Source organism: Puntigrus tetrazona, chromosome 8 (genome assembly GCF_018831695.1).
Source record: "Puntigrus tetrazona isolate hp1 chromosome 8, ASM1883169v1, whole genome shotgun sequence".
NCBI lineage: Eukaryota > Metazoa > Chordata > Actinopteri > Cypriniformes > Cyprinidae > Puntigrus > Puntigrus tetrazona.
The window spans coordinates 21,757,675-21,783,053 of NC_056706.1; the positions used below are offsets into that span (position 1 = coordinate 21,757,675).

The window sequence follows — 25,379 nt, forward strand, 5'->3', positions numbered from 1 at the left end:
TTGGTTGTAAATTCATCTTTATTTTATTTTTTGGTTTTGGTGTCATTCTTACATTTGGCCAAAATAAAAATGATGCCTACATTTTTTTTTTTGCATTGTGGCATATAAAATTGAGGAGCTCTTGGGTTGAGTATGGAGATATATATATATATAGTAATGAATACAAGCACAGCATGTAAATATACGAAGGCAAATCAAAACACTGAGTAAAGCGTGATGGACGTCATTAGTGTGCTTCTAACCTGATTACTGAATACATGACCTCTTCGTGAAACACGCTGGCATACTCAACAGCTATATGTGCAAAAACGTACATGTGTTGTAAACCATAATAACTGGCGTGAGTGAAATATGTTACAGACACAATTAAGTAACTTAAAAAAGTGCAGTCCAACTAAGACTAAAAGATTTCAGATTTAATGTTGAAGTCAACCTAGAAAATCTAAGTACCCTTATGTTTCAGGTAATGCACTGTTACCACATCCATATTAATTTTTGTTATTAATATTAATGTTAGTAGGGCTGGGAGATCATACATTTTTACCTTTTGACAACAGTCCTTTTCCATTATTTATTTATTTAGAGGAAATATTTCAAACTAAATTTTAAATGTTTCAAATAAAAAATACAGTAAAAATCTAGTAAAAAAAAAATCAAGGCATGTTTTCCACACCTTTATCCACCATATACACATTTAAAAATCATATTTAATTTTTTTAAATAACACGCGCATTTAAAAAAATAAAATTGTAAGACATTTAAAATATTGTGGAACAGGGACTTCCATAATCATTTTTGAGTCAAAAATTAAATTTAGCTGATCAGAAAAAATTCTAACCTATTTCTGTTTCTGCACTAAGCTAAGCTAGTGTAAAAAAAATTCAGCAATGGTTGATATTAAATGGCAAATAACAATGTCTTAATATTATATATCCCAGCCCTATAACACGTCTCTTTTTTTAACGAATGTTCATTCAGCATAGGAGTAACACACTGATATCAATAACCAACAGTAAGAATTAAAAAGGCACAACGAGCTAGCAGACCAAAGAATGATTTCTGAGAGGAGAAAGTCGGATTGCTCGGACAGCAGGAGTAGCGACAGGGAAATTCTCGGACAGCTGTAGTGATAGCAGGACTCGTAATAAACGCGATGTCAGAGAATACGCAACACATCGATCTTCCTGTTCCTCCACGGTTCATCACACCACACGTTTACCCGGAGTTCAGCGAGAAAATGGATGTTCAGCTTTCGCATGTGGCATCTGACACCCTGGAGGTTTCAAAGGAGGAAAAGGGGAGGATGGACGCTAGAATATCAGGCCTGGATCTCTTCCGCCTCCGTCTCTCCCTCTCCCAATGTCGGCTCCTTCTCTTCTCTTCCCCGGTTTCGTGTTTCCTTCAGCAGCTGCAGCCATCGCTGCTAGACACGGGTCTGTCGTCTCTTAGTTTAATCTGGTCAGGGAAGTCATACGTCTCCACCGACTCCTGAAAGTTCAATTCATTTCAGATTAGATGTTTGTTTAGCGAAAACCCAGACAGTTAAACACATTCATAAAAGTGAAGGTTCTTGGCGTTTGACGGTTCTTTCCATGAAGAAACTTCACCATTCATGCGACCTTTCCATTGAACAAAAGGTTCTTTAGAACGATCAAAGTTTCTTCGGAGTGGAATGTTTTTCAGGTTCTTTTAAGAACCGTTACCTTGAAGGTTCTAAATTGGCTCTTAAGTGGTTCCTTGTATGGAACCTTTTTGGTTTCACTCCATAGACGGTTCTTAACAGTTTGTCTCAACTAAGAAAAAAAAAAAAAAAAAAAGTTCTTTACGGAACCAAAGACTGTTCTTCAATGGCACCGTTTACTCAGCCATGCCATTCAAAAACTTTCTTTTGAGCATAAAACAAAAAAAAAGAAATATTTGAGCCAATGTTTTCATTGTATGGAAAAGTTTAACATGGACATTCTGCAACGAGTGCCATAAAAATAATTCATATTAATTATTTTCATGTTATCAATATTATCATATAGTATTAATACTTCACCGTTCACTGTTGTTAAATGGCTCTGTATGACAAAAATACAGATATTTATGTCTTAATATTCTGAAACTAGATTTTACAGTAAAATTAAGTCTTACAAACGACTTTTTTTTACTGAAAAGAGCAGCGTAAACATTCCACTAAATGTTTCCTTTTGTGTTCTGTAGAAGACAATTCATAGGTTTGATCAGTAAACAGTTTTAGGACGCAACTGTCCTTTTTTTGGGAACTTTTATAAACGTCTGATGACTGTGATTTTATCAGACAGGATCTTAAGTTCATCTGGTGGTACGGTGTTTCAGGTGTTCACAGCTTCCTGTACCTGTTTGAGTGCGTTGCGAGCGATAGTCTGGAAGGCCTGCTCCACGTTAATGGCCTCTTTGGCGCTGGTCTCAAAATAGGGGATGTTGTTCTTACTCTGACACCACGCTTGAGCTCGCTTTGTCGTTACCTGCGCAAAATACCAAGGATAATGAAACAATGAATTACATGTAAAAGACTGCCAATAAAAAAAATTGCTTATATTATTTTATTAAGTCTTGGTATAGAATATTCCCAGTTCGAATTTTGGTTCTTTGTGTTCCCGAACCGCAAAATTTAATTCATACATAAGCTTTCCATTGATGTATGGTTTGTTATGATCGGACAATGTTTGCACGAGATACGACTATTTGAAGGTTTGAGGGTTCAGAAAAACGTTGAAATATTGAGAAAATCACTTTTCACTTTAGTCCAAATGAAGTTAGCAATGCTTTTACTAATCAAAAATTACATTTTCATACATTTATGGAAGGAAATATCTTCCTGGAACATGATCTTTACTTAATATGCTAATGATTTTTGCCATAAAAGAAAAATAACTCATTTTGACGCATACAATGTATTTTTGGATATTGCTACAAATATATGCAACTTATGACTGGTTTTGTGCTCCAGGATCGTTGGCCAATAAGGGTCCTTCACATAGACTAGCATTAAACAGCTAGTTGATCAAAAGTGACCTGATGTTGCAAATTCAGTTTCACATAATTGCTGTTCTGAACTTTCTCATATCAGAGAATCCTGAAATATAGTGAAAAAAGTGTCACAGTCGCCATAGAAAATACACAGCTGAAGGAACTGAAGACTGGCTTTATGAAGGATCACGTGACGCTGGAGACTGCAGTAATGATGCTGAACGCCATTTCGAAAGCATTCAAACATTTGAAACATCTCACATTATTACGTTTTTTTACTGTATTTTCGATTCGAAAGAAACGCAAAAACACCGGTCAAGTGCGTGACTGCAGATAAAGTTGAGACGGTTTTCGTTTGCAGCTGACCTTTCCGCTGACTGCCACGCAATCTGACAAGAAGACACGAGTCGCCACGGATCCTGACATTCGGAGAAACTCCACGCGCCTCAAAGCAAACAGATCTAAGCTCAAATACCCGTCGCCGTTTTCTCCGTTACCCCATGCACCTCCAGTTTGCCTGCTGCCTAGCAACCGTTTACAACGCTTTTCATCCGGTGCTGGAGTCACATTTGATCCGTGTGAAAGGATTTTAACCTTGTCTGCTATACTTTCTTTCTATCTTTCCTTTCAAATACTGTCATTTATTTATTTATTAGGTAGAAAGATAGTTTAAGCAATTTTATGCAATTTTTGTTTTTGAAAGACGTCTCATGTTCATCAGCTGCATGTATTTGATTAAAATACAGTAAAAAAAAAAAAAAAACAGCAATACTGTAAAATACTATTACAATGTAAAAAACTATTTTCTGCTTGAATATATATTTTAAAACGTAATTATTTATTACGCTGATTATTGATTATCATTACAAATGAATATTTTCTGAAAGCCGTCGTGCTGCTGCTTCTTCTTTTGGAAACGCTTGAGGTTTTCTTTGATGAGCAGAAAGTTTGAAAGAACGGTGTTTATTGGAAATAGCCTTTACCAGCGTTTTTGAATACCTGGTGAATATAAGTATTCATTTATTTATAATTAATATGTACGTCTGTGAAGCTTCTTTGAGCATTAATATGTTATTAAGCGCTATACAAATAAATGGAAAAAAAATTATTTACAGATTTTAGAATATTTCATATAGAAATGACAGTAGCATTTGGTATTATTGGGTTACTGATCCCCCAGTGTTTGAATGTTAGTGTACATCTCATTATATTATGGCTGAATTCCATTTTTTATTCATATTTTATAACGACGTCTCAATCGTCCATACGGACTTCCCTCGTCCACTTCACAGAGCGGAGCGCACTACGGGGATTTCCCTGAAGGGAAGTGCTTAGGGAAGTTCACAAGTGTGTTTCTGAAAGCGGCGTGGAGCTCAGCCCCAATCGAACGCACTCGTCCTACGGGTTTCAACCGGTCTGCACACTGACCTGCCTGTTCTCCAGGTCGATTTTGTTGCCCAGCACAACGAAGGGAAAGTTCTCCGGATCGCGAGGACTGGCCTGAATGAGAAACTCGTCCCTCCAGCTGTCCATGGTCTTGAACGTAGTTGGTGCCGTGACGTCGTAGACCAGCACGCAGCAGTCCGCCCCTCGGTAGAACGCTACTCCCAGAGACTGAAAGCGCTCCTGACCCGCCGTGTCCCAAATCTGAGACAGGAAAACCAAGTTATTTAAAGCCGACCATTTGCTAAATGGGATAGTTCACATTATTTAGTCACCAAACAGTATCCATGTATTGTGGAAGTCAATGGGTACCATGTTTGGTTGCAGGCATTCTTCGAAAAACCTCCTTTTGAGTTAAGAGCAACGCAAGTTACATAATCATATTACTAAGCAACAACTACATTTATGACAATACAGAAATGATAACTAGCATTTATTAACAAATTACTTTTCTGGAATAACCTCCCAAGTACTGCTTGTCTGGGCATGTGGGATCACATGACCGCTCGTACAGGTTACAACATGGCTGACAAGTAAACACTGCATGAAACACCAGGGGTTTACCAGCGTCAAACTAAATGTGACTTATTTATTTCACATGATCAGCAGAAGACGTCAGAATGAGCCCGAGATCCCTCCCATTAGCTCCAGTGACTACAGAGGCTTCGTATTTGGGAGATGACTGCGTTGCTTATTATGCAGCGTTTCATCACGTCACATGACCAGAGACGCTGTGAGGAATTGTTCACAAAATAACGGTTGTTAAGGAAATGACAGCGTCATCTTCACTGGCCTCTTATTCATTCATTTCAGTTCACTTACTTGATAAATCACTGCTGTTATAGGCATATAAGAGTGAATCTGACATTAAGTTCATTTTTAAGAAATATTAGGCCTTTTTGCCCCACAGTCAAAGGAAGAATTATTTATTTAAAGATTACAATTCCATAAATTATACAATCATGTTTTTTTGTGTGTGTTTCTATAAAGCTGATTTATAGCCATACAAACTGAAATACACAAATAAAAATGTAAAATTATTTAGTTCTTTTTTTTTTTTTTTTTACTAATTTTCAAAAAAATAGATTGATTTTTTTCATTAAATTTGTATTTTTTTTTATTTATTTATTTCTTTATGATATTCACCCATACATACACTTTCTTTAAGTTCAGGATTTCTTTAAATGTCTTTTTAAATTTTTATTTAGATTATATAATTATATAATTATTCAAATTAAAAATTTATATATATATATATATATATATATATATATATATATATATATATATAACCTAATAATAATAATAATAATAATAATAATAATAATAATAATAATAAATAAATATATATATATATATATATATATATATATATATATATATATATATATGTATATTAAAGGTTAAAAACATATTTTATATTTCTGTTGAAACTGTGATAGATTTCACTTTTCACAATAAAAGTCTTACGTCTCCGCTGTAACTCTGAATCAGTTTAATGCATCTTCGCCGAACAAAAGTATTAATTTCTCAAATCCTGTAATCTCCTGAACAGTAGACGTGAATGCAAACCTGCATTGTGACCAGCCTGTCGTCCACCATCACCTCCTTGGTCAGGAAGTCGGCTCCGATTGTGGCTTTGTACTGATTGCTGAACTTATTATTCACGTACTGGTTCATCAAAGAGGTCTTCCCAACTCTGTCGAAGACAAACAAGACAGCAGTGAGCCGACATCGTCATCTTCGAGCCGCATACCTTGATAACATTCTTCGCAGACAGATAGTGTGATTGGCCGTCAGGACCGGGGCAAATTCCAGCTGCGCCTACAGTGCAGCGAAGCCGTGAATGATGGGATGTGTGGGGACTTCCTTGAGTCAAGTCAAGCCGGTTATGTATGTGCACAGCTGTTTTAAAGCATGCATGACAGAGGACAAAGTGTCGCCGATAAGAGTTGCGTGAATACGACAGCGCCGGCTGATTATAACGATCTAAACGTCACGGATACCGAAGGTGTTGCACAAACACTTACCCAGAATCCCCTAGGATGATCACTTTGAGCAGCACCTTCTTACGAGAGGCCATGGTGTGTAGAAGAGAGCTGAGAAGCAGAGACAGATATTAGACAGCAGCAGAAGAGGAAGAAGCTTCATGTGAGACACACTTACACGGTAAAAGCTGAAACTACACAACTGTTTTGCCTGTGTGCTATTTCTCACATATTATATTAGATATTTGTTTTTAAAGGAACTGAAATGAATGTGTAACGCGACCAGGTTACAAGTACACATTTATTATTGCTTAATTATATTCGCATTAAAATAACTAATTAAAATATTCAATTAGAAACAGTATGAATTGTCCTTTACAAAGTCAGATCTTTATATTTTCTCAAAATACAGTGTTTATAATCATTTCATAAACAAAACATTACAATACTATATTAAAGTGTGTGTGTGTATATATAAAATAGATTATATATATATATATATATATATATATATATATATATAACTAAATATTTCTGTATAGTTAAGATACTAATATAGTTTTTATCAATATTAATAGAATTAGTTTTTATTAATATATTAAAATATATATTAAAAGTACATTAAAAACTGTATAAAATGTAAATAAAATAAATATATATATATATATTTTTTTTTTTTTTTTTTTTAATAGCTAGGCCTATTTGAGAGGTGCAACAATTAATGGATAAAATCAATAATATCAAATATATTTAAAGGGGTCTGTTTTTTTTTTGTTGCATTTATTACATATTTCTAACGTTTTCGAACAGGGGCACTGCATAACAGTTAATGTAATATTATTAGAAGACATAATCAGATGAACTGATCAGCGGTGGTGCTGTTAGCCGCACAGCTAGTTAACACATGGATCAATAAACTCTATCCTACATCCTAAAGCGCGCGCGCGTCCCCCAGCTGCGCGTCTCCGGCGCTCGCGCGGCGGCCGAAGCACAAAGAATGGGTTCATGTGATTCACCGAGTCACGTGACGTCGCAGTCGCGAAAAACATGCAGTAACGAATGCATTACTGAAACACGTTTCAGACAGAAGCGAGAAACCCACAAAGTCTTTGTTCTGTTTGAGCAAGTAGGCTACTTCGTCCTTCCGAGGACAGATATTTAGTGCCGTTACGACACAGAACCAATCAACAGAACGATACATATGACACACACACTGTGAGATTCATTAAGTGTAAAGCCATCAAAGAGCACACGGGTCTGAAACACTATAATATTCTATGCACGGGGCAGCTTCGCAGATTTTGCGAGAAAAACAAACTGTCAGACAATTTACCTTCACCTCTTCGCGTTTACCGTCGCGCCTGTTTCGATGCTCGCTACGAGTCCGAGTCTTCAAAAAAAAAAAATCACCCAGTGTTTCCTATTATCCAGATGCACATCAGCTGTTGTGGAGCATTATGTGTTTCGTCCTAGCAGAACAGGACATGACTGTAGAGTCACAAGGGGCTGACGCAAAATATTGATGTTCGGATCACGAGCGCGTTGTGCTTCAACCGATTCTGTTGAGCGATTCATTTGAACCAAGGAGCTTTAAATCGGTCCATGGGAGAGACTTTGGGGAGAAAGAACAGTGAGGTGTGTGACATGGCAGAGTATTTAACAACACAACAAACGGTGCTATTTGACTAAAGTGTACTTTATTACTAACTGCCACGTAAAGTCATGGAACCATTTAAAGGTGTAAGTGAATCAATTTCGAACCGTTTGAATTCAAATGAGCCATCCGGGCGAACCGATTCGCTAAAATGAATCGAACATCCCATTACTAGTTTAACTGGAAAAGCCCTCCCCTCATTTTCTAATGACTCCAAGATGGCGAGGAGGAGGAAATACATTAAATGAATGCTCTACTTTATAGCAGTTAGTTCATGCAGTATTCTACTTGTTATTTCTAGTTTCGCTTTTTGGACGTACAAACCCAACAAAACTAAATAATTTCTAAAAACAACTTTTCAAGCCACATTCGGTGGCTATGTCATATTATGCATAGCCCATATGGGTATGCATGCACAACTTTGAATTAGAGAATTAAACAGGTAAACTTAATGTAATTATGCACCTTTTTATACAAATGAAACTTGTCTGAACGCGCATTTATGATAAGTTTAATCGGGAAAAACAGGACAGGGAGAGGCTCTTCCTGTGCTGGTTTTAGCCTTAGGTCCTCGTCCCTCCCGTGTCATGTGATTTGCACATTTTGATCATTTGTTTTTTTAAATTCTGACTCATTCACACTTCCTCAATACCTCAAAGCCTACTTCCCCAACTCGTATCTTTTTGTCCGGTCACATGATTTTACTCGAACATCCTAATAGACACCGTTTGAGCCTTTTTTAATGTGATGAAACTATTAATAATTCATATTAATATAGTGTGCTAATGCTGCTGTGATATCGACGCCTAGGGATGAAATATCGTAGGGGTCCTGATGTTGGAAAGGGGCGTGGAGAAGCGGCCATGACACGTTACGATTGATGTGTCTTTTATCCAATGAGCGCAAAATACACTCCAACGTCATCAATGGATTAGCCAATCAAATTATTTGTAGCCGACGCCGGATCCGTCTTTGACAGCCTACCGTAAGGGCGCAGAAAAGCGAAACCTCAAAACATGTCGGTCTTCCTGTGACTGTACATTGTGTTTTATTATATCTGCAGCATGTCAGTGAGCGTTATAATTGCGTAATTTGGTAGAAGGCTCGACACATCGCATTAGGGCGAGGTATGTAGCATGTTTTGCTAATGTTTAAATGGTTTCTCCTGTCATGTAACCTTGTTCTGCTGGCAGCATCACACCCTGCAGGGCTGATGTATGTCGTGAGATATTCAGAATAACTGCAAATTAAAATCATATTAGTCACGTTTTGTTGCACGAATGGGTCATTTGTGAAAATTATGCTTTCAATGGCTATGGCTATGCGTTTATATATGTGCGAGTGTACTGCAAATTAATCTAATATATATATATATATATATATATATATATATATATATATATATATAACATATATATATACACATGTATACATATATTATATACACACATGTATATATATATATATATATATATATATATATATATATATATATATATATATATATATATATATATATATATATATATATATATATTTAAATATATAAAAAATATATATATACTAAATATATAATAGTATTATACATGTATATATATATAGAAATATTTTCAAAATATTTACTGTATATATATGTATATATCAATTTATTGTCAAATCAAATAGTTTTATATGTGAAGCGTAAGAAAAAATATATATTACTATATATGTATGCAAAATATTTTAAAATGTAAGAAAAAAAATATATATATATATATATATATATATATATATATATATATATATATATATATATATATATTTGTGAAAATAAAATGTAAAAAATTTTGTGAAAATAAAATGTAAAAAATATGAGTGAAATAATGTTAGATTGTCATTCAGAGTAACATACATAATTATTTAAAAGACAAACAACAGACTTATTCAGACCTTTTCTTATAAAAATACTTAGAAGATACATATAAGCCATTTTACCAAATATAATTGCATTTAAACTGATTAAAAATGCTAAATGATTCTTGCTGTAAAAAAAAAGGTGTGTTTATCTCTACTGATTAATGTCTTACACCCAGTGCATCATTTTCCCCCCTCTTTGACAGATGGAAACTCTTATTCCCATCATTAACAGACTGCAGGAGGTTTTCCTCACAGTTGGAGCCGAGATCATCCAGCTTCCTCAGATCGTAGTCGTGGGGTCACAGGTGAGTCACGAAAGACATGTAAGGTGTGGATTTGAGTCCATGTGCATAGTTATTAATATGTAAACAGTCACTGCTTGTTTTGTGATAATAAATCATCAACGTCATGAGGTGGGCCTACGTGTAAACGCATGAAGCCATGAAGTCACGCACGTGCTCTCTCGGTCTCTTTAAACGAATCTACAGAGCAGTGGAAAGAGTTCAGTATTGGAGAGTCTGGTTGGACGAGATTTTCTGCCCCGAGGTTCAGGAATAGTGACTCGGCGCCCTCTGGTGTTACAGCTGGTGAACGTGCCTCCGCTGGAGGAGAGGCGCAGACAAGACAACGGTAACAGCTTACAAGGGTCTCTCTTTAAAGGGTTACTGTATTCATCACAAAGATTGTGTCTAAAAAAATAGTGGTCTTTTAACGTAAACGGTATTTTTGGGCATCACAGACATGACTGATCTAGATACGGCCTGAAAAAAAGTTAAGCTATAGCTCCATTTTGAAGTTGGTAAGATTTTTTTTGTTCAAAAATGTTGAAAATATTTTTAGTTTAATATTTAAAGAAAATCCTGTGATCAAAGCTGAATTTTCTGAATCATTAATAAATAATTTTATTATCATGATTTGCTGCTCAAGAGATGTTTTGTATTATTACTGATGTTAAAACTGTTCTGTTGCTTCAGATTTTTTGTTTTATTATTTTTATAATTTTTTTTCAGTATTTTTGATGGATAAAAAGTTGACATTAACATAAAAAAAATCTTAACATCATAAATGTCATTAATGTTACTTTTGTCTAGTGCTGTCTAATGATTAATACATTCCTAGTATATATATTGAAAAATTTACATGTGTTTATTTATATATAACTACCTTTAATACACAAATACACAATATACATGGATGAGTGTGTCCTTATATAGTGCTTTGATGCAACCTGTGTTGTTAAAAGCGCTATATAAATAAAAATGATTGATATATATATAATAAAAATGCACAGTACACGCACAAATAATGTAAACAAAAAACGTATTTTTTACTTATTTTTTGATTTGATTAATCATTTGACAGCACTGCTTTTGACCAATTTATTCCTGAATAAAATATCAATTATTTTATTCAATAACTGTTGGTTCCTAAATATTTTAACAGAAGTTAAAAGTAAAAAGTTAAAAAAAATTAAATAAATAAGAAAAAATAAATATATGTGTTTACAAATAAGTTAACAAAAAAAGAGCACCTCCTATTTCTTAGGTTTTGGCATCATGTTTCATTTTTAAACCCTCTGGGACGTCTTGTCCCATAGACTTGCTGTAAATGCAATTAGTGCTTGATTTTTTTCCACACATAGATCTTAACCGCATTGAAGCAGTAATGTTTCTTGTAGCTTGCGCTCTCTGATAATGTCGATGTGTTCTGATCTTTCAGTGAATTTGTTCCTAATCCGTTTACAGCAGCGTTTCTTCTAACTCTCTCTCTCTCTCTCTCTCTCTCTCTCTCTCTCTCTCTCTCTCTCTCTCTCTCTCTCTCTCTCTCTGTCTCTCTGTCTCTCTCTGCCGTCCTCTCTTTGCTCTCTCAGGGAATGGAGCTAAACACAACAGCCAAAACAATTACCCAGGTCTCTGTTTTCAACACGTCTTCACCCGCACGAAAGCTCATCTTGTCCGTTTCATTCTTCTGGTGTGCTCCTCATCCCCTCGGCTCTTCTGCTTTATAACCTAGATCACTTTTTCCATCTGTTATGTTTTCATTTCCGAATCCTTCCTCTGCACTTTGAGACTCTCGTCAGTCGCGTACTAACGTATCTGGCCGCCGCAACATTTCTGCTCGAATATTGATTTCGCATTTCATTCACGTCAGTTCTTTTCTGCAGTCAGAGCTTGTAAAAAGCTTTTATTTCCGTCGAGGTCTTTTTATGGGAATGGGACTTCTGCTTGAATTTTCAGCCGGGCTCGGCGTCATAAATATTGATTTGTGTATTGTCTTGTGTGTTTGCGTTTTCCTCCCGTTCTTCTGAAGGCATCAAAGCAGAGGAATGGGGCACCTTCCTTCACTGCAAAAACCAGGTAATTAAAGAGATGGGGTTCTTGTCGGAGAAATAGGTCGCAGCTTGTTATGAGCGTCAGCTCTATTCAGATGCGGTTTTCTCTTTCTTCAGATTTTCACAGATTTCGGCGAAATCCGGAAAGAGATCGAGGAGGAGACCGATCGCAGCACCAATAATAAGGTGCAGAGGAAGCACTTCGTGTGGTTTGACTTGCTCTTGCGGTTCCATTTTAAGGCTCCGTTTTAACTGATCTCTTTGTCCTCCCCAGGGCATCAGTTCAGAGCCCATTTACCTGAAGATATATTCCCCTAACGTACTCAGTCTGACGTTGGTTGACCTGCCTGGCATCACCAAGGTAACCGGGGCGGGTCCTTTTACCGTGCAACGCAGACCAAAGCTTGAAAATAAGAAACAGAAGTATCTAGAACACTTATAAAAATATTAACTAGACGTTTCGAGACTCGCACCTGTAGAGAAAATACAGGACTGACGACTGCTGTGGGAACGTGGCCGTAGTGTAGATATGCATACAGTTTCTATTTAAGTAATAGAATCTGCCCATCCGCCATGCCATGTCAGTTTAGAGTAGCACGTAAAAATGTTGTCGTGTATATAAGAATGCTTTATGGCAAGCTTGACAGGTATGTGTGCTATTTAAAGTATTTGAGATGTGTTTTCCCTCAATGCGTAACTTACATTTCACAGCTGTATCCTTATCTGCAAATGTTGAAAGTCATTTCCATTTTGCATAAAGGCTAGTCCTAAAAGCTAGTAAACTTCAAAGACTTCACTGAATGAACATCCATAATATAATGCATACATATATATATATATATATATATATATATATATATATATATATATATATATATATATATATGTGTATTCTGGAAAATATGCTAAAATGGTCCAAAAATATATTTGCTAAAATATGTTTCACAACTATATTTTAAAATATAATATAAAAACCAAATATCTTTATAGATTTTGCCCTATGTATTTCAATAAAAAACCAAACAAACAAGTGTTTTTTGCATATAAAGTGAACATTTAAGTAAAATAATGAAGTAAAAAAAAATAACACATATTTAGCATATAAAAATATATTTGGGACATAAATATATGTAAAACTTCATTTTAAGCTGTCTTTGTTACACAGGTTACATCTACTTACTACTAATGGTGCAATAATTCTGACTTTTTTGCCTTACATTAAATGTAGTTGAAAAAAATGTTTTTAGGTGCAGTCTTGAAAAACAGAAAAAGTGTCACAAACTATTTGCACACAGTGTATAGCGCAGCCTATTTGTTTCAGAGCCTTCAAATAGTTTTTTTTTTTCTAATGGTTAAAATATATACAGTTTTAATTATATTATATAATAATTTGTGACATTATTTGTATCTTTAAAAAACAGATTATTTAAAGAAGTTGTTGCATTAAAGCTTCATTCACCCGCTCATTCTTTGTCATGTTTTGTGTAGGTCCCAGTCGGTGACCAGCCTGAAGATATCGAGTCTCAAGTCCAAGAGATGATCCTGTCCTACATCTCCAACCCCAACTCCCTCATCCTGTGCGTCTCTCCTGCGAACTCAGACCTGGCCACGTCGGACGCCCTGAAACTGGCGCGCGAGGTGGACCCTGACGGTGAGGGACACGCGGGGAAATCCAGAGGTGCTTGTTACACACTGAAGCGCGCCGTGTGACGGGAGTGTATTCAGCCTGCTGTGTGTGCTCAGGTCGCAGGACGCTGCTGGTGGTGAGCAAGCTGGATTTGATGGACGCTGGGACGGACGCTCTGGAGGTGCTGCTGGGCCGGATCATACCCGTCAGGCTGGGCATCATCGGTGTGGTTAACAGGTCAGTTACAGCAACGGACTGATATCTAAGGGGTTATTCATTGATCATCCTCCGTTGGAACAGAGCGTTTTAAACACGTGGGTATGTTTGTAGCAATAGCCAAAAAATGCATTGCGTGGGACAGAATTACAGATATGCCAAAACTCAATATATGCCAAAACGTAATATAGCTAGTAAATTCATTAGCATAAATATATTGAAACATCATTTTTGATTAGTGATATGCTTTGCTTTTTTCTTGATTTTCTCAAAATCTGGATATCTCAGCCAAATATCGTCCTATCCTAACCGATGTTAAATTATTCAGCTTTCAGATAGAACATGTTCATATGAACATGTTTGTCACCTTAGTGTAGACTTTTATTAAGCAAATCAAATAAACCGCTGCTTTAAAATCTGCTTTAATATTGCAGGCACATAATTATATTGCAATATTTAGTAAATGTTCCTGAAAATAGGTGATTAAAAATAAAATAATAATAAAATAACAGTTTTTTTATATTATTTTAATGCAGATTCGTCACAACTTTGCCAATTAAATTTGTATTTGACGTATTTATTTAAAAATTATTAATTTAACATGCACTAAAATAATATGCATACATCATTTTTACCTTCAAATATTATTATTTATAAATATTTAGTTGATCAATTTTCATCTATTGTCATTAAATTAAATTTTCAGTCCACTGTTTAGTATGATTTTAATGTATTATTAAATTATTACTGTTAATTATAATGTGTCTATTATATTAAATTACACGCAGAAACACTTCTGCTGCACTTCAAACGTTTTTTGCATTATTATATATTAATATTTACTAGTTTTTAATTATAATTTAATTAGTGCAAGTCTTCCATTCTCACCAAAGCTGCATTCGTTTAATAAAAAAACAGTATATAAGTAATAAAAAGAACAGCATTTATTTGACATTGACAGTCAGTTTAATGCGTATTTTGATCAATTCAGTGTGTCCTCGCTTAAAATGTTTACCTTTTAAAAAAAAGAAAATCCTCTGAACATAGACTGTGCCGTGTTTTTGTTGCTGTCTGTGCAAAAATCATGGACACCTTTCAGCGCTCCCAGCGACACGAAACCGCACCAATCTGGACCTTATTTCACAGTTAGCAAAAGCGCAGAGTCTGTCTTTTCCTCGTGAGGCCGAGCGGGTCATTACAGAACTCATTTGCATACGAAGTCCTAGAGGCGGAGCGGCGAAAGCGGCCTTCTCGGGCGCAAAGGTCAGCGAGAGGCTGGAAGATGACCATGTAGAACTACATCACAACACGCACGCGAGACCTCGAACAACATTTTAAGTGCACCTCGGGGGCACCTCTGTATAAAGTGCTACAGAAGTGCAGCACGTGGCCCCTTTTTTTGACTGCGGTGGAAACTTAATCAACCGTGTGAGAAAGCAGTGCAACATTTTAACAGTGTAATTTTCTCACATTTCCAGTTCCTCTATCATAACCCTAAGCGGCGGCGACTGTAATATTCCTTCCGCTGTTATCCTCTCCTCTCCCGCCCCGTCTATTCATGCGCCAGCACCCAAGGGTACCGTGTCTTCCCCCGCTATCAGCTACCGGAGAGCCGAGTTTGAGATAAATCGTCGGTTCATTCGGCTTTGGCTTTAGCGCGTCCTCCGGAGGGCCCGTGCGGATACGCGAGGCGATTTAGTTGTGGAGAAGAACCGCGGTGACACTTTTCATTTCTCGACTCTCGTTAAGTTAATCAGACGTAGCCGCGGGCCGCCGTCTCTCCAGCATTAACCTGCCCTCTCTTTGAGGATTCGACGGAGAGCGAGTCGGACAGGAAGGAGCTTGAAGATTTCCTAAGAGAGCGTTTGTGGAAAGCAAGCACCGGCGACAAATCCAAGACGCATTCGGCGCAGTAGATTGGTCGGTCGTTTTCGTTTTATCACGAGTTGGTGTTACTGTTCGAGCTGATCCCCGACCTCAAATATTACATTCAAGCATGCGGCGTTTCCTCGAATCGTACGTTATTGAAGAGAGATCCGACTTTCTGCTGGATGAAATGCTCATAAAGAAGGATGCCGTATCGAGAGACCAGGAGGATATCATAAATACTTATGTTTCCAGCCTTTCTAAAATAGATACAAAAAAATGAATTCGTCATTTAAAAAGCCGGTTTGATGGCATTTGGGACGGTTTAATTGATACTCGGCGATCGTTTAAAGGAACAGTTCGCCCCGGAAATGAAAGAGCCGATGAACACATCGCAATAATCCGCAAGTCTCCGGATCTCAAGAGCTAAAAAGCTGTGTGTTCGTGAGAAACAAATTCGTTGTTAATGTGTTTTTAACTTGGTTTCAAGCTGAAACATACTGTAATATTGCTTTCTTCAGTGAAAAACGCATCTGAATCGGGAGAGAAATCTGCACAGATCAAGCACCGTTTACATGCAAAAAGTTTTATGTAAAGAAGATGATAGTAGATTAACTATTTCCACTAGAGGAAGCGTTATTATGGATATTTTAGCTGGAAGCAACTGTATGAAGTTTAAAAAATTTGGAGTGATGTGGATTACTTGTGGATCGGCGTGATGGTTTTTTAGCAGCTATTTGGACTCTCATTCTGACGGCACCCATTCACATCCATTGGTGAGCAGGTGATGTGATGCTAAATCTCTCCAAATCTGTTCGTTTATGTATCGGATGGCCTGAGACTAAATATTAAGCAGTTTTTTCATTTTAGAGCAAACTGTTCCTTTAACACTTCTGAATGAGTTCAAGGAATGTATTTCCGCTACTCAAAGCTAGTTTTCCCTCAACTTTAGTGTTTGTACCTCAAACTGACAACAGGGAGTGTGTGTATCTTTTAAATCAGCGCTGATCATGCAGCTACAAACCAGGATTACGGCATCAGACTGATGTGTCAGAGAATATATGCAGGTTATGGAGTGTTTTTGGTTTCTTCTTTAGATGTAAGGATGTTATCTTTTTGCAGATAACAGATGGCTGCTATTTAATGCTGAAAATAATGTCAAATATTGTAAAATGTGCAAATACTGTATGACTGAGGTTACTGCCTGATAACCTTTATAACCTAATATAACAAACATTATTATACTAGAGTGGCAATTTTATGAATTGAAAGTATTTTAAATGCATTTAGTGAGTGCAAGGGTGAAAGTCTACCAAATGTAATCCATAAAATTAATAAATTAGTTTTTCATTTTAAATAATATCCTGTGCATTCAAATATGTTAGGATTTGGTGTAGAAATCCTGCAATAAGCAAATCGCACCAAAACCCACTGAAACACCCTAGCAACCACCTAGCAACCATTCACAACACGTTTTCTTTAGTTAGCATGTGTACAGTAGTCAAGGTTTTTTTTTTAACAGAAGCGAAGGTAGAAACTTTTCTTTCCAGTAGTGGGCAGCATACCAACAATTTTCAGTTTAGCTGTATCCTGTAAAAATGCACCGCAGATTAATTTAGAAATTCTCGGTGACCATCGTGAAAGACTTTTTAGTCAAGCTCTTTTGTCAAAAAACAATTCATGCCTAATGATTTCAGCAATCTCTATATTTAAAGTCAACACGAAATCAATAGCAACTTGATTTTCTGTCTCGCTGAGCCTTTCTTGCTCTCGTTATGAATGACCGTGTGTGCTTTTTTCCGAAGGGAAGAAAAAAGTAATAAATTGCTCTGTCTCTAAAATGACCTCCAACCACCTTTCATACACACAGCCCTTAAAACTTTGAGGTCAGTAATGTTACTTTAAAAAAAAAAAAAAAAAAAAAAAAGTTTTTATTTAGCAAGGGTGCATTAAAATGACATTAAAGACATTCAATGTGTTTATATTTTGCTGTGAATGTTCTACTCATCAAAAAAAAAAAAAAAAAAAAGCAACTGTTCTCAGCATTGGTAAATAATCAGAAATGTCAGCTAATTATTATTATTATTCATTTATGAAATACATAAATAATAATAAATAATGAATTGCCATAAAATATAGAAAATTGTTCTCTGATAATTTTTCACAGTATAACTGTTTTTACTGTCAATCTAATTAAATGAATGCAGCCCTGATGAGCATAAGAGACGTGTCCTTGCTGCTCAGTCAATAATTTCAGCCACTGTGAATTTGTTATTGATTTTTATTTCTTTTTCTCGAAAGATTCCTTTGAAAGGTTCCTGCTTCCTGGCTGCGTAACATGTTTAATGATCTAGAACAAATTCAAATGAGCTTTAGAGATAACCAAGTAAATGATGCGGTTTCATGTTTGTGGCCTACCACCGAATCGCACGCCGAGGATTATGGGATATTATAAGAAGCAATAGATACGGCGATGAAAGCATCTTATCAGGATGTTGGATGCTCTCCGGCGCCTTCCTACTTCTGTTAGAATGATTAAGGCTTCGATACACTTTTCTCCGTCCGGTCCTATAATCTTCTTTTTCTTTTTTATTTACCAGGAGCCAACATGACTTGAACACCCAAAAGAGTCTCTCCGACTCCTGCAAAGACGAGCAGGTGTTCCTGCAGAGGCATTACCCGTCGTTAGCCTCCCGCTGCGGCTCGCGCTATCTGGCTCGTACCCTGAGCCGACTGCTCATGCATCACATCAGAGACTGTCTCCCGGAGCTCAAGACGCGAGTCACGGTGCTCGGCGCTCAGTACCAGTCCCGGCTCAACAGCTACGGTCAGCCCGTAGAAGACCACAGCGCCACCTTGCTGCAGATCGTCACTAAGTTTGCCACCGACTACTGCAACACCATCGAAGGCACCGCCAGACACATCCAGACCTCTGAACTGTGAGTACCCGCACCCCTATGCTTTAGGACGTGTTCAAAATATTGTTAACGTTTGCTCTTAAAGGGACGGTTCACCTAAAAAAAAAAAAAAAATCAACATTGCCTACTCAGCCATTGACTTGAAAGTCAGTGGCTACATTCTTCGCAGCAGCAGCTATTTCTTTACTCGGGAAACACTAAAATGTTAAAGGGCTTAGGTTTTTTTTGGCTTTGAGGAGCTGAGAAGTCATTTGTTGCCTGGTAAAAATAACTGATAAAATGCAAAAACCTTCGGAACCTGTAATGCGTTTAAAATGTAATGATCTTTTGAAACAAAAACACACGTTTAGGACACTTGTGCAAAACCATAATTGTTTTTAAGCTTGAATCTTGTAAAATATGAACAATATAGTGCAAGTGTGAGACCAGATATAACTCATATAATATGTGGTGAATTTATGAAGTATAGCATCTTTTTGTGTGTGGAATTGCCTTCATTCATTGAGGACCCATTTTTTTCCTCATAATTGTAAGGCAGTGTAGAAAAAATGTTTTTTATTTTTAATAATAAAAAAAAAATAATGCATGCTTTTTCACGACTATTAAGTTATTTTTTGCCCATTTTTGTGTTGCTTCACAGAGTAATTAATTAATTAAATAATAGACGATTCATATCTTTTTCAATTTTAAAGTTGGCAAGAAATTAAAATGGTAACACTTTAGAAGAGGTAACACATATTCACCTTTAACTATGACTTTTCCCTCAAGAAATGTTTTTATTTTTTAATAAGGTATTTGTTAAGTTTGGGTATTGGGTAGGGTACGATTAGGGATTAATATATGCTTAATTAGCACTGATAAATGGCTAATATTCTAGTAATATAATAAGCAAATATAACAGGTGTTGGTATAAAAAAGTGTTTTATTGTTTAAAAAATGTTTAATTTTTCAAGGTTTCTTGCGGGCCGTGTAATATCAAATTTAAGTAATAGTTTATTATAATTTTAAGAGGACTTTATTTGATCATCTTCCACCATTTTCTCAACGGCTGCCGTCAAGAATACGTCAAAATATCTTTCTTTTGTGCTCAGCAAAAGAATCAGCTCACGAGGTTTAAAAACGAGTGTAGGAAGTGTGAACGGTTATGCAGATTTGACATATTTGGCAGAACTGTCCCTTTAAACCCGATTAAAAAAAACTAAACAAAACAAGAATCCCTTTGAAAAGTAAAGGCAGCCAAGTTACGCTTGTGGCCTGAGAAAGCTCTTGCCATTTAAGAGCGCAATAATCATCAGGCAGTCGAGGAACTGCTCGTAACTGTTATTTGCGGAGCCGCTTGCTAAAGGTTGCCTTCTTAAAGCGTGCTATTGGCTTTGACATACTGTCATTACCGAGGCTACGTTCCTGCTAAATCTTTTCTCGCTGTGACTTCGGCAGCGTCTCAGCCTGTCATTTTCGCACACCGAAGCTCGTGACGGATATCAAGCGCACCATGTTTACTTTGTCTGCTTGGCTGAATCTGACAGGCAGATAATCCGTCCGGCTCCTGTTCACTGTTGGATGAAATGCCGTTCTTCTCTCATATCTGGCTAAGTCCACGCCGGCTATCGATTAATTAAGTGCCTTGTATTGACGTTTTCTGGCCTGGGCGGTGCGTCCGACTTCGGGGGGCCTGTGTGCCGACGTGCCTGTGAATCCCGAAAGAGCTGCGTGATTTTTAAATTTTTCGTGGATCGTGTGTGCATTTGATAATTGCAGGTGTGGAGGAGCTCGTATCTGTTATATATTCCACGAGACGTTTGGAAGAACCCTGCAGTCTATCGACCCACTTGGAGGACTCAGCGAACTAGATATTCTCACAGCTATTCGAAACGCTACGGTACGATATTTACGTGTTTATGCATGCGTTTGTGCGCGTGTGTACAGATAAGCATGTACGGTATTTGTAATGCGAAGTCTTTTATGATCAACATGTCAGAAACGGTTATACTGTACAGTATTACAGCAATTGAAATGACTGTTTTGCATTTGCACGTATTATAAAATGTAATTTATTCCTATGATGCAAAGCAGAATGTTCGGCATCATTACTCCAGTCACATGATCAGTTTAGTATACCGATATGATGCTCAAGAAACGTTTCTGTTGATTATTATCGATGTTGAAAACGGCTTCTTAAAGGGACAGGTCACCCAAAAATAAAAAATCTGTCAGAAAATGAATGCATCAAATTGATGAAAAGATATAGTAATTACAAAGGATGATTTATTATTTATGTTTAAAATAAACCTTATACTTTCAATTTATGAACATGTTGTGACAGAATGTATCAGGGTTTTTCACAAAAATGTAATTATTCTTAACGTTATCTGAATGCCAGTAATAGCTGATGATGACAATTAGAATGATTTCTGAAGGATCATGTGACACTGAAGACTGGAGTAATGATGCTAATTATTCTGCTTTGCATCCCAGAAATAAAGTGCATTGTAAAAAATATTAAATTATAAAGCAGAAATATTGTAAATTGCTTTATTTTTGATTGGATAAGGTCTAAAAAGGACACACGTTTAAGTTGAAATAATTAAAGCTTAATTATTCCAGGCTTTTGACTGGAAGCGTATATGTTTCTTTCTTTCTTTCTTTCAAGAAATATTTATCCTGGTAGACATTGTTCTCTGTGTGTGCAATCACTATTAAATTACGATCATCAAGTGGTTGCAAAGCACTGGAAGATTATTGGTGAGAATTTGTGGACACACTGTATATAGCAGGTGCATGGCATTTGGTTTTTGTGATGGATGCAGGGTCCTCGGCCGGCGCTGTTTGTTCCTGAGGTCAGTTTTGAGCTGCTTGTGAAGAAGCAGATCAAGAGACTGGAGGAGCCCAGCTTGCGCTGTGTGGAGCTCGTACACGAGGAACTTCAGAGGATCATCCAGCACTGCTCTGCTTACAGCACACAGGTGCTTCACTGACTATTAATATTTGATGCAGAACGTCCACGCTTATATTATAACGTCTAGGTAGATGTGAAAGGAATAGTTCACTCAAAAAAAAATACAAAAATGCTTGAAAAGGTATTCACCCCAAGTCCGTCCAAGATCTAGATGATTTGGAGAAGTGCGTGCAGTAGCATGGTATCATTTGCTCACCGGTGGATGCTCTGGAGTGAATGGGTGCCGTCAAAAACAGCTGATGAAAACATCACAATAATCCACACCACTCCGATCCATCAGTTGATGTCTTGTAAAGCCAGAAGCTGTTTATTTGTAAAAAAACAACTCCATTATTACGGCATTTTAACTTTTAAACCATTGCTTCTGCCCAAAATATGAGTCCGTAATCCGTAATAATGCTTCCTCCAGGGAAAAAGTCCATGCCTTGTTGTCCTCTCACACCAAAATCCAAGGACAGATTTTTGTTTAGAACCATTTTGGACTGTTTGCGCTTGTAAACAGTGCTTGATCTGTGCATATTTGTTACCTGATTCAGAAAAAACATAGTTTTTCACATTATTTCAGAGTGAATTTGTTTTAGTTAGATTCAATGGTTGAAAGTAAAAAAAAAAAAAAAACTATTTGATGAGTTCACTTGCAAAAATGGATAACTAGATTTTTTTTTATGTATTCCTGTATTGCAGTTAGTATCAATCAAACAGTTGTGTTGTTAGTATTAAATAATAACTAAAAATGCTAGCTAATATGATAAAAACATGATAGCAAAAAAAATCTCTTTATTTGTTTCTCACAAGCTTCACATGACATTACTTGATAGACTGGAGTGGTGTGGATTATTCGGTTATTATTATTATTATTATTCGATTATTGGGTGTTCGGACTCATTCTGACGGCACCCATTCACTGCAGAACATCCACTGGTGTGCAAATCTCTTCTGATGAGGAAGCAAACTCCTCTACATCTTGAAAGGTCTGATAGTGAGTACATTTACAGCCAATGCATTACTTGCTAAACTATTCTTTTAATGTGCTTGCGTCCTCAAAACCAGTACCATTTATGAGTAGTGCATTTTGTGACTCAGTTTTTCGTAAATGTTCTGGATAAACTAGGGAAGACGTATCGGGACGTAATGTTGGAATGTTTTCTGCAGTCCATAAACTCTGTTATTTCAAACAAGCAAGACAAATTCTGTTTCCCATTGCTACAAAATGAAATGTGAGGAGCAGAGTGAAAGCTCTTTACAGGCACAACAGATTGACACACACACACACACACACACACACACACACACACACACACACAGATTCAGAACAGCCTGCATTAGGATTCTGCTCCTCATTCTGCTCTTATCTTCTCTGTCCTGCTGCCTTCACTGTGTACATTTGTTTTACATTAAACATTTTTTCAGTTTCCTTTATTATATACATAAATTTAACATCAGGCTGGGGCGCTAAAGAGAAAGCGGAGGACGGTTTTAATGCAGATGTGTGTTCTGTGAATATAACGGTTCTGCACAGGAAGAGTAAAGCTGCTGTAAATAATTGACAGTTGACCTGTTGTGTGTGTGTGTGTGTGTGTGTGTGTGTGTGTGTGTGTTTATGTCCGAAGGAGCTCTTGCGGTTTCCCAAACTGCATGACTCGATTGTTGAGGTGGTTACCGGCTTACTCAGGAAACGCCTGCCCATTACCAATGAGATGGTAGGAGCAAACGTCTGCAGCTGCACACTCACACTTGTCTGGACGCCGTGTGTTACAGTAATTTAAACATGATCAGGAGCTGCAATCTTTTACAGTAAAAAGACCAAAATAACGAATAAATAATTACCTTCAAATAAAATGTGACCTCACGAGGTCATTGGTGTCACAGTTAGTATTGGATATAATTGTTTATCCTTATTTTTTAAGGTTTATAATCTTCATCAAATCATTACAAAATGAATATAGATTTTTTTTATACAATACCTAATATTGTTTTAATACCTAAATTCAACTCACATTGTGAGTTAAAGTTAAGGTGAAGCCACTGATAAATCTGTGTGGAAAAATAATCCCATTAAAATAATCAGAGCTCACCAAAAATCCACATTTCAGAAATTCACCAAACAAAAACAGCGGTGACCACGCCATAATTGACATTCGTTTGTAGTGTTGTATTATTGTGAGAAAATAATGTATAATGTTAATATTTGCCATTTATTGGTTCACATCAAAATAATTATTGAATATGTAATTGTCTGCATGCTTATTTTCCCCATTGGTGGATTTAATTTGGCTTTACCATCATCCAACTCTTAACTCTATAATCATATTTAATTATGATAAAATCCACGTCTATTTTAAGGTACTGTCATTTCTGCTAAATTCCACAGGATAAAAGTCCCTTATCTGTTGTCAATCGTATAGTGAAGATTTGTTTTTTATGTAGTTATGTAATATCGGCCATTTTTTGCATCATTGCGGTAGCATGAAAAAAATATCCATATTAATACCAACATCTGCCTCGCAGTTTTGGCTAATTCTAAAAATGCGTCATCGTGTTAACTCACGTTTGCTTCTTCTCAGGTTCATAATCTAGTTGCGATCGAGCTGGCCTATATAAACACCAAACATCCTGATTTCACAGACGCTGCCCAAGTGTCTGCATCCGTCAACAGCCAGCAGGTACAGCAGGTCTCCTCGTCTCTCTCTCTCTAAATCCAAACAGGATTAGTTTTGTTTTATCGACTCTTTCACAGGCGGAGGCTGGGGATGGAGGGAAGCGGTGGAAGAACGAGAAGATGCCGTCAGAGGACAAAGGCCCCGTGCCGGGATTTGGGAGTCCCACTAAAGCCATCAACCTGCTGGACACGGTACTATCTCGTAACTACAGAAGCCAGCGACACCTGCGCGTTCAGAGAAAACCGCGAAAGACAAACAGCTTCTTAAATTTTTCGTGTGCAGGCCGTGCCGATATCGCGCAAGCTGAGCACTCGAGAGCAGAGGGACTGCGAGGTCATCCAGAGGCTCATCAAGTGCTACTTCCTGATCGTGCGCAAGAGCATCCAGGACAGGTCGGGTGCACACCGACGAACAACTGGGTGACCTAGGAGTCACATCGCAGCTGATGGGTTCTTTTTTTCTGCTTTCTGTAGCGTGCCAAAGACGGTGATGCACTTCCTGGTGAACTTCGTGAAGGAGCATTTGCAGAGCGAGCTGGTCGGTCAGCTCTACAAACAGCCTCTGCTGCAGGAGCTGCTCATCGAGTCTCAGGAAACCGCTCAGCAGCGCACGGAGGTTGCACAGATGCTCGAGGTACGTGTGTGTGTGTGTGTGTGTGTGTGTGTGTGTGTGTGTGTGCACGAAGTACATTTAAACCCATATAATGCACTGGGGTCAGCTTTCACCTTGAAGGGATGTATAAAAAAAACAAGCTGTGTAAATAAACCAAGGCTATCAAAATACATAATTTATGTATTTATTTATTTATTTATTTTAGTTTTGTTAAAGA

At 37.0% G+C, this 25,379-nt stretch overlaps 2 protein-coding genes across 4 annotated transcripts in view; one reads left to right on the forward strand and one right to left on the reverse strand.

Moving 5' to 3' along the window:
• rab7b (RAB7b, member RAS oncogene family) lies at nt 1–7,831 on the reverse strand. The gene is made up of 6 exons (XM_043247493.1): nt 7,759–7,831; nt 6,468–6,536; nt 6,010–6,136; nt 4,423–4,641; nt 2,361–2,489; nt 1–1,488 (listed from the first exon to the last, which is right to left on the reverse strand). The coding sequence occupies exons 2-6, from the start codon at nt 6,518–6,520 to the stop codon at nt 1,402–1,404; spliced, it is 615 nt and encodes a 204-aa protein (XP_043103428.1). The 5' UTR covers nt 6,521–6,536; nt 7,759–7,831; the 3' UTR covers nt 1–1,401.
• si:dkey-32e23.4 (dynamin-1-like protein) overlaps nt 6,477–25,379 on the forward strand; it is a 23,600-nt gene continuing 4,697 nt past the window's right edge. The window contains exons 1-17 of one of the 3 annotated variants that reach the window (XM_043247491.1): nt 6,477–6,606; nt 10,179–10,280; nt 10,464–10,605; nt 11,846–11,884; nt 12,286–12,332; nt 12,425–12,493; nt 12,582–12,668; nt 13,796–13,958; nt 14,051–14,171; nt 18,617–18,955; nt 20,693–20,813; nt 21,742–21,897; nt 23,501–23,590; nt 24,455–24,553; nt 24,628–24,741; nt 24,833–24,942; nt 25,024–25,183. In XM_043247491.1, the coding sequence (XP_043103426.1) occupies nt 10,179–10,280; nt 10,464–10,605; nt 11,846–11,884; nt 12,286–12,332; nt 12,425–12,493; nt 12,582–12,668; nt 13,796–13,958; nt 14,051–14,171; nt 18,617–18,955; nt 20,693–20,813; nt 21,742–21,897; nt 23,501–23,590; nt 24,455–24,553; nt 24,628–24,741; nt 24,833–24,942; nt 25,024–25,183 (1,959 nt within the window). In that variant the 5' untranslated portion in view covers nt 6,477–6,606. Of the gene's footprint in view, nt 6,607–9,038; nt 9,207–10,178; nt 10,281–10,463; nt 10,606–11,845; nt 11,885–12,285; nt 12,333–12,424; nt 12,494–12,581; nt 12,669–13,795; nt 13,959–14,050; nt 14,172–18,616; nt 18,956–20,692; nt 20,814–21,741; nt 21,898–23,500; nt 23,591–24,454; nt 24,554–24,627; nt 24,742–24,832; nt 24,943–25,023; nt 25,184–25,379 lie in introns of those variants that run through there. The other 2 variants (XM_043247490.1, XM_043247492.1) reach the window with 2 other exon arrangements.

Excerpts from the sequence above, each read along its gene's own strand:
- rab7b (XM_043247493.1), bottom strand. The coding sequence starts at position 6,520 with ATGGCCTCTCGTAAGAAGGTGCTGCTCAAAGTGATCATCCTAGGGGAT. Across the intron at positions 4,642-6,009 it reads ACAGGCTGGTCACAATGCAG|ATTTGGGACACGGCGGGTCA; the intron begins GTTTGCATTCAC and ends TTCCTGTCTCAG. Across the intron at positions 1,489-2,360 it reads CTCGCAACGCACTCAAACAG|GAGTCGGTGGAGACGTATGA; the intron begins GTACAGGAAGCT and ends TTGAACTTTCAG.